We start from the raw sequence: 12,534 nt of genomic DNA on the forward strand, positions 1-12,534 counted from the left end.
CGTTTTGATGAGTTGAGGAACCTCAATTGTAGTAATGGTCATTCTAACATAATTCATTTTGACAAAATTTTGACGAAGTTGACGAAAATGACCACTACACATTTTGATGAGTTGAGGGACCAATAATAAATTTTTAGTTGAAAGACCATTGCTCTAATTTAATTACAATTGAGGGACCATTGCTACAATTTACTCTTTGCAAAATTACCAATTGCATATGTGATGCAAAGCCGAAAAAAGGAGATTGCAGAGGAACGGGTACAAGAAGAGCCAACCCGGCTGAATTTGATGCCAAGTTGAAAGTTAGGGTTTATTGAATGCAACATTTTAATTTTCTTACAAAGAGGTATTTATAGGAAACAAATGAATACAACATTAACTAACTAAAAATTAGGAAATAAAACCATCGTTGTTAACCAAGAAAACCTAAATCCACAAGGCTAGCTTTAAATACAAAACAAATTAAATTTTGGTTTAGCGGTAGGCACTTTAGTGGGTTTACGACCAACCCAACCAAAATTCGTGGGGTTGAGTTGGGTTGTAAACTTAAAAAAAAAAATAAAAAAAAAAATAAATAAAAAAAAAATAAAAAAATAAAAAACATGACCACCCTTCCAATAGATGAGTGGTTTGGATTGATGTATTATTAACTTGATTAAAACTGGCTCACCCGAATATCAACAATTCTTAAACATAAATATATGCGTACACAGACATATACATAAAATTTAATAGTTACTAAACACACTCGTGAGGGAGCCTGCTGTGTAACGAAGCATTTTTCTATTATTCTTTTATTTTGACTTTTCGGTTGTTATATTGAAAATCTCATTTGACCAAAAAAAAAAAAAAACACACTTGTTTATATATACTTTAGTTAAATAATGAAATTTAAATATTAAGTCACAATAGTGATTCTACAACATTAATTTTATATTATTTAAGTTGTATTTTGAATTATTTGTCACTAATACTCAATTTAAAAATAACAAAGAAAGTAAATAATCTCAACCCGTTGAACCAGTTCAACTCAACCCGCCTTAATGGTTTGGTGGGGTTGGTTAATTTGGCCATTCTCTTGGGTGGAAATGAGTTTCACTAATGTCAGCTCGAGCCTATTAAATTGACTCACGGATTAAAGTCCAATCCAATCCAACCAACCTAGCAATGCCCACACTTACTTTGGTTATTCAGTAAATTAATTAAGTAGTACCAATAAATATGAGCTGTTATAATTTACACCGATTAGAAAGCAGTTATCAAATTCTGCATGCACTACTTGCATGGAAGATTAGCAAACGAGGGAAATGAATACAGATCGTATGGGAGCTCACCAATTTATCCTATTATATATTCCAAATTATACAACAAATTAATCTCAATCGTGATTCATATTGGTGTCGAGCTAAGCATGGTTTCCATCTCTTTTGGTCCTGTAATTATACAGCAAAAAATTTAGTTAGTACACCACTTGTACATTCCACAATCTTAGCCTTAGGTTCGCAAATTCTACAAATCAAATATAAATGGATGTATTGTCCAATTTGGCATATTGTCCAATTGGAATAAGACTTGGCTGTTGAAATTTCAGCAGGAGGTCTTGCTTACATCCAATTCTAGATGGATATATGTCCAAGTTTAAAAAATTAAAACTTGGACACATGTTCATCCGGGATTGGTTGTAAGCAGGACCTCCTACTGAAATGTTCAGCAGCGAAGTAGCGTCCCAATGAACCTATTTATTAGAATGACTAGACATAAGCATCATGACCAATACAGTAACCTAATAACTAGCTGCAGGTTTAGGGAACCTATGCATAAGCTTCAACAACGCACACCCGAACATCAACCAAACCAAACCAGATATACAAATTAGGTCGATTTGCATAATAATTCTAAAAAAATATAATGCAAAACAAAAACCATGTCAAATAAGATTTCCATAAGCATATATATGAGATCAGTACCCTCATTCATACTGCAGCGCCTTACCATGGTTCCGAGATTGACGAAGAGCGATGGATGCAGATGCTTCAACTTTGACATTTCTAGCACTTCAAATCTTCAAAGTAATCCAAATTGTAACATTTGCAGTGGAGCCGATATGTCAAATAAGATTTCCATAGCATATGAGATCTGTACCCTCATTCATACTGCAGCGCCTTACCATGGTTTCGAGATTGACGAAGAGCGATGGATGCAGATGCTTCAACTTTGACATTTCTAACACTTCAAATCTTCGAAGTAATTCCAAGTTGTAACGTATGCAGTGGAGCCGAATTTGTTGCTATCAGTGAAGGCAGTCGCGCGTTCAAAAGGCTTCTAAACACTGGCAATTGGGGTAAAACATGGCAACAATGAACCTACTTAGATGTCTATGTGGCAGCTAGGTTTATGAGGTTGGACCGCACCTTTTAATTTGCTGTAGTGGTATAAACAAATGGACCGATAATGAAAAGCCTCTGATATTTTTTTTACATATACTCCAGCCGACCGATGATGAAATCATTAATATAAGGAAACTTTAACGAAAAACTTCTGATACTGTTCATTTTAATGAAAAACCACATTTTTACATTAAAAAGTCAATCATGGTACTATTCACTTTACCCTTTATTTTGTCCTTATCATTAAAACTCAAAGTTTTCAAGCTCTTTTCATTAGTTTTCCTTTAATATAATCTTGCACCTTTTGGTTTTTACAGTACTTATATAATGCGTTAAATAATTAAAGCTAGGAAACGAAATATTAGGTTGGTGAAAAGCTTTGGATGATGTATAAATTATAATAAAATATATATTAATCTGTTATAAGAATAAGCATGTTTATCTATAAGATCTTTTTTAATTACAATTTCCTGTATTTAATTGGAATAAAAGTTTGATATTTTGGCTTTTAATTAAAATCGTGTGTGTGTGTGTGTATATATATATGTACATATTGTATAATATATTGGGGGCAATACTAGAACTCTTCTTTTTTAGGTTGAAGCAGTAGGTCCTGTTTTGGACTTAGGAGAGGGACCTAACCCATAAAGCCAATTGGCTTTTGTGCAACAACAAACGGAAAGAAGATTATGATGGGAGCCATTAGTTCTTACCCCTAGCTTTCTCCTTAAGCTGGAAATGACATTCTCAAAGAATCAATTATGCAAAAGAAAAACATTCTAATAAAAGTGGTAAATTTCAAATCTGCTCTAGCAGATTTGATAAAAATTCATAGAAATATGGATGTATTAATTAAGATTTTAAAGGAGTTATAGAAAAGAAAAAAAGAGGGTATTCACTTAGGATTTTATTTTAAAGTTTTTTATATTATTATTAGGGTAAAAGACTGTTTACTACCCTCATGTTTCGCGGTTTTGAATATTTAGTACATTAAGTTTTTTTCTTCCTCCTTCTTCTCCTTCTTCCTTCCTCCTTCTTCCTTCTCCTTCTTCTTCTTCTTCTTCCTCCGAATCTGGGGAAGATATATATATATATATATATATTTTTTTTTTTTCTTCTTCATCCTCCTTCCTCCTTCTTCCTTCCTCTTCTTCTTCTTCTTCTTCCTCCGAATCTGGGTTGCAGATTCGTTTTTTTTTTTTTTTCTTCTTTCTTCTTCTTCCTCCTCTTCTTCCTTCTTCTTCTTCCTCCGACTGCAACTTTTTATTTTTTAAATTTTTTTTTTCTTCCTCCTTCTTCTCCTTCTTCCTTCCCCTTCTTCTCCTTCTTCTTCTTCTTCTTCCTCCGAATCTGGGGAAGATTTTTTTTTTCTTCTTCCTCCTTCTTCTTCTTCTTCCTCCGACTGCAACTTTTTTTTTTAAATATATATATAATTTTATTTATTTAATAAATAATTTATTTTTAATTTTCACATGGATGATACGTAGCGTCCAGTCAGTGTCTACATAAGCACCACGTCATAGTTAACGGGAGACTTAACAGTTTGACTAACGGATGTATGAGACTGTCACAAAATTTACATTTTCGGTATTACTCTGAGACGAAAAAAACTTAATGTACTAAATGTTGAAAACTACGAAACATGAGGGTAGTAAACAGTCTTTTACCCTTATTATTACTAGTGATAGTCCAAATATGAGCTATATTAAGTGAAGTGGGAGGATATAAGATCTTAACTATTGGGGGCAATTGACCACATGCATTTAAAGAATTTTTAAAAACAAAGGATTTTGAGGGATTTATTATGTAATTTAAGGTTTAAAAAGACAGTCTCTCCCTCCGAAATTTTAAAGAAATTATCTCAAAATTTACATGAAAATTGTATTGTCATTAAAACTAAAACTCTTCATCACCATAATGAAAACATGTGCCAGTTTAGTACACTGTTATTGCAGTCATTCTCATGCGTCAGTTGTAATCATGTTTGACACGAAGCAACTCATAGGCTACCTCGCTATGCTTTAAGTTGCGTGCATGAGTTGATTTGAAGAATCGTTTGATATAATTTTAGACCTACTTTTGAATGTTTATATATGCAAAAATTGAAATAATAGTTTGTCTCAAGTTTGATTTCACATGTAAGCTGTAACGACTCAAACACACTAATTCTGTAGCACAAGCAAAAGAGTTACACTAAGGATATGATTTTCACACCTTATTTTCTCTCCCCTATACACCTCTCTCCATTTTTTGTCTACTCATTGAATAAAGCAAAACGAATCAAAATATAGGAATTGATAGGGGCTGTGCAAAACGAGAAAATGAGTGTAGAAATCATTTTCCTTTATCTATGTATTAAGTTGTAGCCCTCAAGTCGCATAAGGGTTAGGATCAGGGGACATCCATTATTTGACACACATTTTGTAAGGCACACTCCGTAACTTTCTTTGACAATCCAAATCTTCTATTTTTTAAGTCTTCCTCAAAATATCATGTCTACTAAAAATCACTCAAATCCAAAACCTTTTTATTTTAGGTTTTGCACTTTCACTTCAAAGCACCCGCCCAAATTCGCTTGCCACACGCCCAACTAAGATGTGCAAAATTACCAGAATAAAAGAGACTCAGAAATCAACTCTGTCTGTGGTGGTGGTGGTGGTGGTGGGGGGGGGGGGGGGGGAGAAGAGAGAGAGAGAGAGAGAGAGAGAGAGATGTGCTCATCTCTTTCAAGTGCTTGATAGAGATGAGGCAAAATCTTATTCTCAATTCACTCACATAACAGCATACTTTGTCTTCTTTCACATGTATTTGGCAACTATAGAATTGCAATTTTAAGCTTTATCCATGAAAGTAACTCATCAGTAAGAATGCCGTCTTGTCATTGCGAAAGTTTATCATAACTTTGTCCTCGAGAAAGTATGACCCCGGATAAAAAAGAACAAGACTTGATACAAAACCAACAGCACAGGCAGGTCAAGACATATGAAGGCTATAATACAGGCCTTGACCTCCACCCAGTATGACTGCTATAAACTCCGCTTCTCAGCTTTCGAGTCTCTGACTAATATCAGCTTCATACGACTACAACTTGGATCCTCTCTAAAGCTTATTTTGCAGTAGCTAGCTGGGGAAATCTTTGCCTGTTAAAATTAAACAAATTAATCCCAAATGATGAATTTGTGATTTTGAATAAGAAGCGCAATAAGAAAACGTTGTATACCAGGCAGGTGAGTAAAGAGTTTTGTTTCAAGCACTTTAGCTATTATAGGGTTATACAGTACTACAAGTAAAGATATATCAGGAACCTCATCAAACTCATTGTTGCGCACGTCCCTTTCCTGTAGTCTGTTTCCTCTTCTTCGGCTGCTTGTTCTGATCTACTTGTACGAAGCCATGCCTCTGCTTCCCAACTTTTAGGTCTTTCCCACTAATCATGTACTCATTGCCATCTTCTGGCAAGCTAAACTCAGCTGGGTTTTTGTTTATGGCGCAGATTAAAGAATTGGGACTGCTCTTTGGAGGCCTCATGGCCCCATTAGCATTATGAGTATCCAATTTCTGCAGCATTGGATATTCAATGTTGTGGCCGTGCTGGGGAAACATCATAGAATCACCCAGCATAGCAATCCCCTTCTGCATAACAGGGATAGTTCCATGATTTTTGCCCAAGACACCACCTTTGGATGCAGAATTCTGGGATCCAGAGCCTCTATGCTCTACGGCAGCCCTTTTGAATCCTTTAGGATAAGAAGAGGTAGATGTACCACCCGGATTCATAGGAAAAAGGTCAAGAGACTTCTCAGAAATGTGATTTTTGCCGCAAAAACTGGATGATGGATGCTTGACGGTATCAGCCACCTTATAAACACCAGCATCCGCTGCAGAATACTCCTTAGAGTAAAGATCAAAGGACCTCTTGGGAAATTTTGGGTTTCCAGCAATGTTCAAGGTTGGACCTGACCGCATACCTGCATCCATGAGGCTGAGCAAATGCATTGCTGGTATGGTTTCATTAGAATATAGATCAAAAGAACCCGCTGAACCCTGAGGAGGCTCAGTCGCATTACGTTGAGTGAATGAGTACTCTGCATTTGTTCTGCTGAAAGTTTCAGAACCAACACCTTCACTATGCTTTTCCGGGTTGGTAGCATTTAAATTAAATAATTTCAGGCCATAATCCCCACGGAAGTTTCCCTTATGCAGCGAGCCAGGAGGGTGTGAAAGCATATCGACATTGGAAGGCTGAGCTCCATACTTAAGAGGATTGTAGTGTGTTAAGGCTGTTTGAGCTGGCAACGCAGGTGACCATAGGAGAGCTGCGTCTTCCTTTGATTGTGGAACAGACGGACGCAAGCTAGAATTTGACAACCCATCGCTCATCATATCTCCATTCCATTTGCAATTTTGGGCACAACTACAGCTGCTGTAACCAGCAGCAGGAAATTGCTCTCGAGTACTCATCTTCTTTTTAGGTTGACCAAATGCATTAAACCCTACAGCGCAATGCATTTGATCGAGACGGAATATGTCTTTTCCGGGGATATAAGTAGAAAAGTCAACTAACTTCTGTTTGGAAGGTCCCACATTTTTTCTTGCGGTTGCACCATCTTTTGCCTTTCTTGCCTGAGGTTTTCGCTTCTGACTGGTTTCCTCTAATATTCTTAAGTTCCCAATGCCATAACTATGATCCATCGCCTGAACATTCCTTGCATTAATGCCTGCTTCCAAAACTTTCTGATTTCTCTCATAATGATTTTTCGCCATGAATTCAACAATTTCCATCGGTATGTCATCTGCAGCTCCCTTCTGAGACGTCTTTTCAGCTCTTTGCTTGCTATCTTTCCTACTAACAGGCACAGCTGAATTTTTCGGAACCTCAATTTTCTCCTTGTTTCTTGCACGAGAAATATCCTGAATAGGAAAATCAATTATCATAGAAAAAAATTGCAAAATAAAACTAGAAATAGAGAAGATAGTTATGCATATTAGTGTTTACACTACAGATATGAGAAATGTGCAATATGATTCTACGGGCTACCTAGAAGTAAAAGGGAACTTTATAAATTAATCCGTTGAATCACTTCATCAATGCTGCTAATTTTCGCATATCAGCATGTGCAGCGGAAATAGGAAAAACATATTATTTAGTTATAACACCAATCAGCAGTGTTCAAATAATAAAAAACCTACTAGTTTCCACTAGAGTATTAACTGTGTCGATAAGAACTTGATACAGATGAGTGATTTATGATCTCACAACAATTTTATAACGGCACAGTTGCATATGCTAAACCTTATATACAGAAGAAGCATGCAATTGCTCTGGACGTATATCATGCAGCCATCGAGATGAAAACATTCATCCAGGGAATAGTAAGAAGAGAATAAAGCTCTTACCATATGCTGCAACAAACATCTCCCTTCAACCTGGGGGCTATAGTTTTGCTTCTCATTCGGGATAGGCATGCTGTAGGTGAAAAATTTACTACTCAGATCATCATGTCCTACTTTCCCACAAAATGCATTTGAAATGGCTTTAGGAAGTTTGGTCAGATTTGCGCTGGCTTCTGCATTTTTCCTAATAAACTCATCTAGTTTGCCGGTTCCATCTTTCTGAATTGACCAGGAAGGAAATCCATCTTCAGACTGAGGAATAGATTTCCTGTCATCTCTTTGTGCAGACAAATAGCTGTTAAGAGAAAGATCCAACCCTTTTTCAGCGGGTGCATCTTCTGCCCAGTGAAATGGATTCCCAGTTTGCATGAATTCTACATCTTTCCTTGTATTTGGGCATTTCGTGAGCCAAGGAAATAGAGAAGCCAGTCCGTTATCAACTTCCGGCATCTTGTCTTTCCGCTTACAGGAACCGGACTTTCTACCTGCTTTTGGGGCAGGCAAAGCAATTTGATCCATCCCTCTACCTGTGGATGCATCATACGCTGGACTATAAGAAGCACTTGTAGTAGCATTACCCTTACTTGAATTTCCAACTTTGTCTAGGGCTTCTATTGGCACAATATCTTTGGGTGGGACTAAGGATGAACATGCGCCAATATCATTGGATTTCATAATTTTCTTCTTACCAGCAGCCGGGATTCTTTCATTTTCGGATCCATTCCAGTTGCTCCTCATATCTGCCTGCAAAGATACTCTGGCAACTGCATCTTCTTCTAACTCAGAATCTGCAACGCTTCCGGTGGTTTCTTCATCTCGCTTGGAAGTCTTAACTTTTCTATTCAAACTTTTAGGATGGCTCTTCTCTATGCATCTCTGTTCCTCTTCCTCAGGCAATTTCCTTTTGTTATTCTCACCGAGATCCACTCTAGCACTTTCTTGGATAGACACCTGGCCTTGGGAAACAGTTGCTTTCCCAGATGTATTACTAATTCTGTTGGATGGAGAATCTTCTGTCCTGAAGCAATCAGGCTTTGCATCACCCAACTCACTCAGCAGACGCACACGCACCTTCCGACCTTTCTTACGATTCAAACTACTCGACTTCTCAGGATTTTCCGATGATGCATAATCACACTCATGCAGAGGATGATTAATGATGGTCTGGCCCTTGGTAGCATCACTTACCCTGTCAACCGTCCCGACTATCTTACATGTCCCAGAGGCAGTCATTGACTCCTTGTGATTTTCTTCTGCAGAAGGTCGGTGATCAGCTTCACTAGTCTGGGCAAGATTCTTATTCCAGAATAATTTTTTGTTTGAGAAATGGAGTTGAAGGTTGGTACCACCACGACTTTCACATCCTAATTTCCAGACTTCAACAGATCCATTGCTCTCCAAATTTACTGCTTCTGCTTCAGAAATCAAAGACAATATGATTCTGAGAGATCATATGAAGTAAGTTGTAATGTAATTTTGTTGTTTTTTCTTTGCAAATTAAATTTACCCGTGGCAATTACAGGTAAATATTTTTCAACCAAATTATTTTATCACTTTTTAACAAAGGGAAAGAAAACCTGTGTTATCTTTATGTCCCTCCTGCGTCCTTTTTGGGTCAACTTCTGGCCCAACAGAATTGAGTCTCGGCATTTCATGACTCGCATAATTATCTAAGACATTCTCATTCACTGGATGAAACACAAAAAGTAAATTAATCAAAAGACTATAACATAGCCAACAGTCTATTAAGTTGAATCAAGCTTGACTTTACCTGTGATGGCAGTGAGTGAAACTTCATGCCTCCCTTCTTTCTTATCAAAAGTAGATGACGAAGGATGTTGCTCATTGCCAATTCCAACAACAGAAATATGAGCTTCAGCACTTTTTCCATCAACAATTTTGGAAATTGAACCTTTCTCATAATCTAACAGAAGCAGTGAAGCATCACTGAGGGGTGGGATCTGAGCACAATTGTTATTGGAATCAGATCCTATACGCATGTCCGTACCATGATCTTTTGCAATACTCTCAGAACCAGTTTCCTGCACACAATTCTGGCAAGACCACCTTCTGAATTTTGGAGGATCCAAGGGAGGAAGCAAGGATGTTGGCTCCTGATCAAACTCACCATCCAAAGGAAATGGCCAACATAGCTTCCAATTCTTTTTGCGAACTTCAGCTACATAACCACTATATCCAAAACATAAAACAGAAGTTTCATTTGATGAAAAGATCCATGGGTAACGTAGAATTCAATTATTTACTACAAACAACTTATTCTTTAAAAAATAATGCTCCGCACACACACATATATCTTCCCCATTGTTTAAGTACTTATGTCTTTTCAGACACCATCTTGTTATATTAGCAACATGCACACTAGTTAGTGTGCCATATGATTGCTGATGAAAACCTTTACCGCACCAAAGAGTCCAATCCCAACTTTAAGTGTGCTAATACAATGAACTAAAAAGTAAAGAGATTAGACTTCTTTATCCATAATATACTGCTGCAAAATAGCTTAATATATAACCTTTAATAATGGAGAAAATAATTAAACCAGACCAATCTATATCCAAATTAGAGTTTTGGAATTTTACCAAAAGAAATGACAGCTTCCAATTTTGAATATGAAGAAATATAAATCAGTTAAGTTGTTAGCAAAAGATTCATATTAATTTACTAGGAACAAGTGAGTAATTTCCCACAAGGCATACAATCTTACCATATAGTGAAATGCTCGCAGTTTCCCGCATGGCTACTACTCTTGTCATTCGCATCAGGAAGATCAATAGATATTGAATCAATTTTCACAAACGATCCCACCGACTTGGAGGCAATAATAGGATCGTTCCTCTTATGATTATTGTCGATCAGAAGACCCTTCTCCATGTTATAGCATCTAACCAGATCACAGTGTTCCTAATACAGTACTTCCTACATTCACACAAATGAAACAATTACTTGAGTGATATCATTATCATATGATGGGAGGGAGAACACCGAGGAAAGTGTAAAGAAAGCACCGATCTATATCACGTGAGAGAAAATCTTGGTCCAAGTCACAAACACAATTATTAGGGTTTATAATCAACCGACTACAATTCTCATGTGCAATGAATTATTTTGAGTCAAAATTATCAAAGAAATAGATGACAAGGTAAAACACCTCATCATACAGTGACATTGCACATAAAATAACAAACTCCATTGATATACAAGCATAGATACATACATGTATAACAACCCAAGGGAAGAAAGTAGAAACCCTAACATTCCACGAATCAACATAAAGATGGATCTGCGGTGGCAAAACCTCATATTAGGAACGATCAAATTATTCACACGACTAAATGCACCTTTAAAGATGCAAACTCAATCACAAAATTAGGAACAATTAATAAGGCAAAACCTCATATTAGGGTTTTGTTTCAATTAGAGCAATCTAGGTCGTATGAATATTCCAAGGTAAGCAACAATCGTACAACCCATTTCAGGCTCGCCCTAGGAGACTCCGAATCGGAAAATAAAAGCATGTCAATCAACCAACTTAACAAAAAAAAATTAGGGTTCTTTCATTATATAACTTATAAATATTCAGTCACTAGACAATTAACTGAGTCCAAGCACATCAAAACGACATGAATGACACCCAAAACGCATAGAATTGTTTAAGCTGAGCGTAATAACAAACCCCAGATAATGAAATGGAAAGTAAAGCCCAAAACTTGACGTACTATACACAGTAAAACCCAGCTCAAAAAATATTTTTAAAAAAGATAAAAACTAATTAGTAGCTGAAAATATCAGCTCAAAGCTTCAAACTTTATACTAATTAAATCCAAAAACATCATCGATTTCAAAAACCCAATTGAATAAAAGAGTAAATCTAGCAGAAAAAAACCGACCTGAAACCTCAACGCAAATCGGCGACCACCGGAAACGACGTCGTACGAAGCTAAGCTCCAGATCCTCCACGGCGCGTCCGGAAAACGGCACTGGAGGATAGAGCGGCGGAGGGGGAAGATCGGGAGGCAATTTTTCAGCTGAGATTCGAAGCTGGGTGAGTGGAATTTGAGTGCGAACAATCGTAAAACCCTAGAGAGAGAGAAAAAAGGGGGAGAGAGAGGGGTTTCGAAAATGTTGAGAGAGAGCGAGGGTGATGGTAGGAGGAGAGAGATAGAGAGGGTTTTAACATTTCTTTTGTCGTCGAATGTACTGAAAAAACATCATCATACATACTACATGTCATGTCCAAACACATGCATTTTATACAATAAATTACTGCCGAAAACGGTGCTGGCCCAATCATGTGCCCCCACGTGGCTCAATGTGCGGCACTTGTGGCTTGGACAAGGGAAAAGGAAACCCTAGCGAAGGTAAAAAAATGCTACTGTTCCTCGAGCGTGGTTTGCACGCTCTGGTTCAGGTGGGGGGCATAGTTTATTTATACCTGTCGTGTCATGGAGGGCCAAAGATGCCTTTGCACATAAGTGGATTCTGATTGGTTCGTGTGGCTCAGGTGAGTGGTTGGAGAGTGTGGGTGCGATCCAATATGAAACCCTAGTTTTTTCTTGCGGGTAATCAAGAGCCTCTATCTAACCCTAGCTAGCAACATTTCGTTTCACGAAGAAAAGGTGGGAAATAAAAATGGGAAAGAGGGAGATGGAGGAAAATGGTTAGGTTTTGAATTTTTTTGGTACTAATATTAATTTGAAATAATTTAGATATTATACGTGTAATATCCAACGGT

The 12,534-nt window shown here is 37.1% G+C and overlaps 1 protein-coding gene across 3 annotated transcripts; it reads right to left on the reverse strand.

The window, feature by feature from the left end:
* Positions 1-5,224: 5,224 nt before the first annotated feature.
* LOC126601371 (protein EMBRYONIC FLOWER 1) lies at positions 5,225-11,993 on the reverse strand. 3 transcript variants are annotated; one of them, XR_007615725.1, is made up of 7 exons: positions 11,690-11,993; positions 10,507-10,718; positions 9,553-9,971; positions 9,359-9,469; positions 7,785-9,196; positions 5,608-7,298; positions 5,225-5,527 (listed from the first exon to the last, which is right to left on the reverse strand). XR_007615725.1 is itself a non-coding variant. In XM_050268075.1 (7 exons), exons 2-6 carry the CDS (start codon positions 10,671-10,673, stop codon positions 5,703-5,705), a joined length of 3,705 nt encoding a protein of 1,234 aa, XP_050124032.1. In that variant the 5' UTR covers positions 10,674-10,718; positions 11,690-11,993; the 3' UTR covers positions 5,225-5,527; positions 5,693-5,702. The 3 variants fall into 3 exon arrangements, 2 of the variants coding, with proteins under 2 accessions (XP_050124032.1, XP_050124033.1); XM_050268075.1 differs by having other exon boundaries at positions 5,693-7,298; XM_050268076.1 differs by having other exon boundaries at positions 5,693-7,298; positions 7,785-9,193; positions 11,690-11,992.
* Positions 11,994-12,534: the final 541 nt, after the last annotated feature.

The sequence above is a fragment of the Malus sylvestris genome, chromosome 15 (assembly GCF_916048215.2).
Source record: "Malus sylvestris chromosome 15, drMalSylv7.2, whole genome shotgun sequence".
Lineage (NCBI taxonomy): Eukaryota > Viridiplantae > Streptophyta > Magnoliopsida > Rosales > Rosaceae > Malus > Malus sylvestris.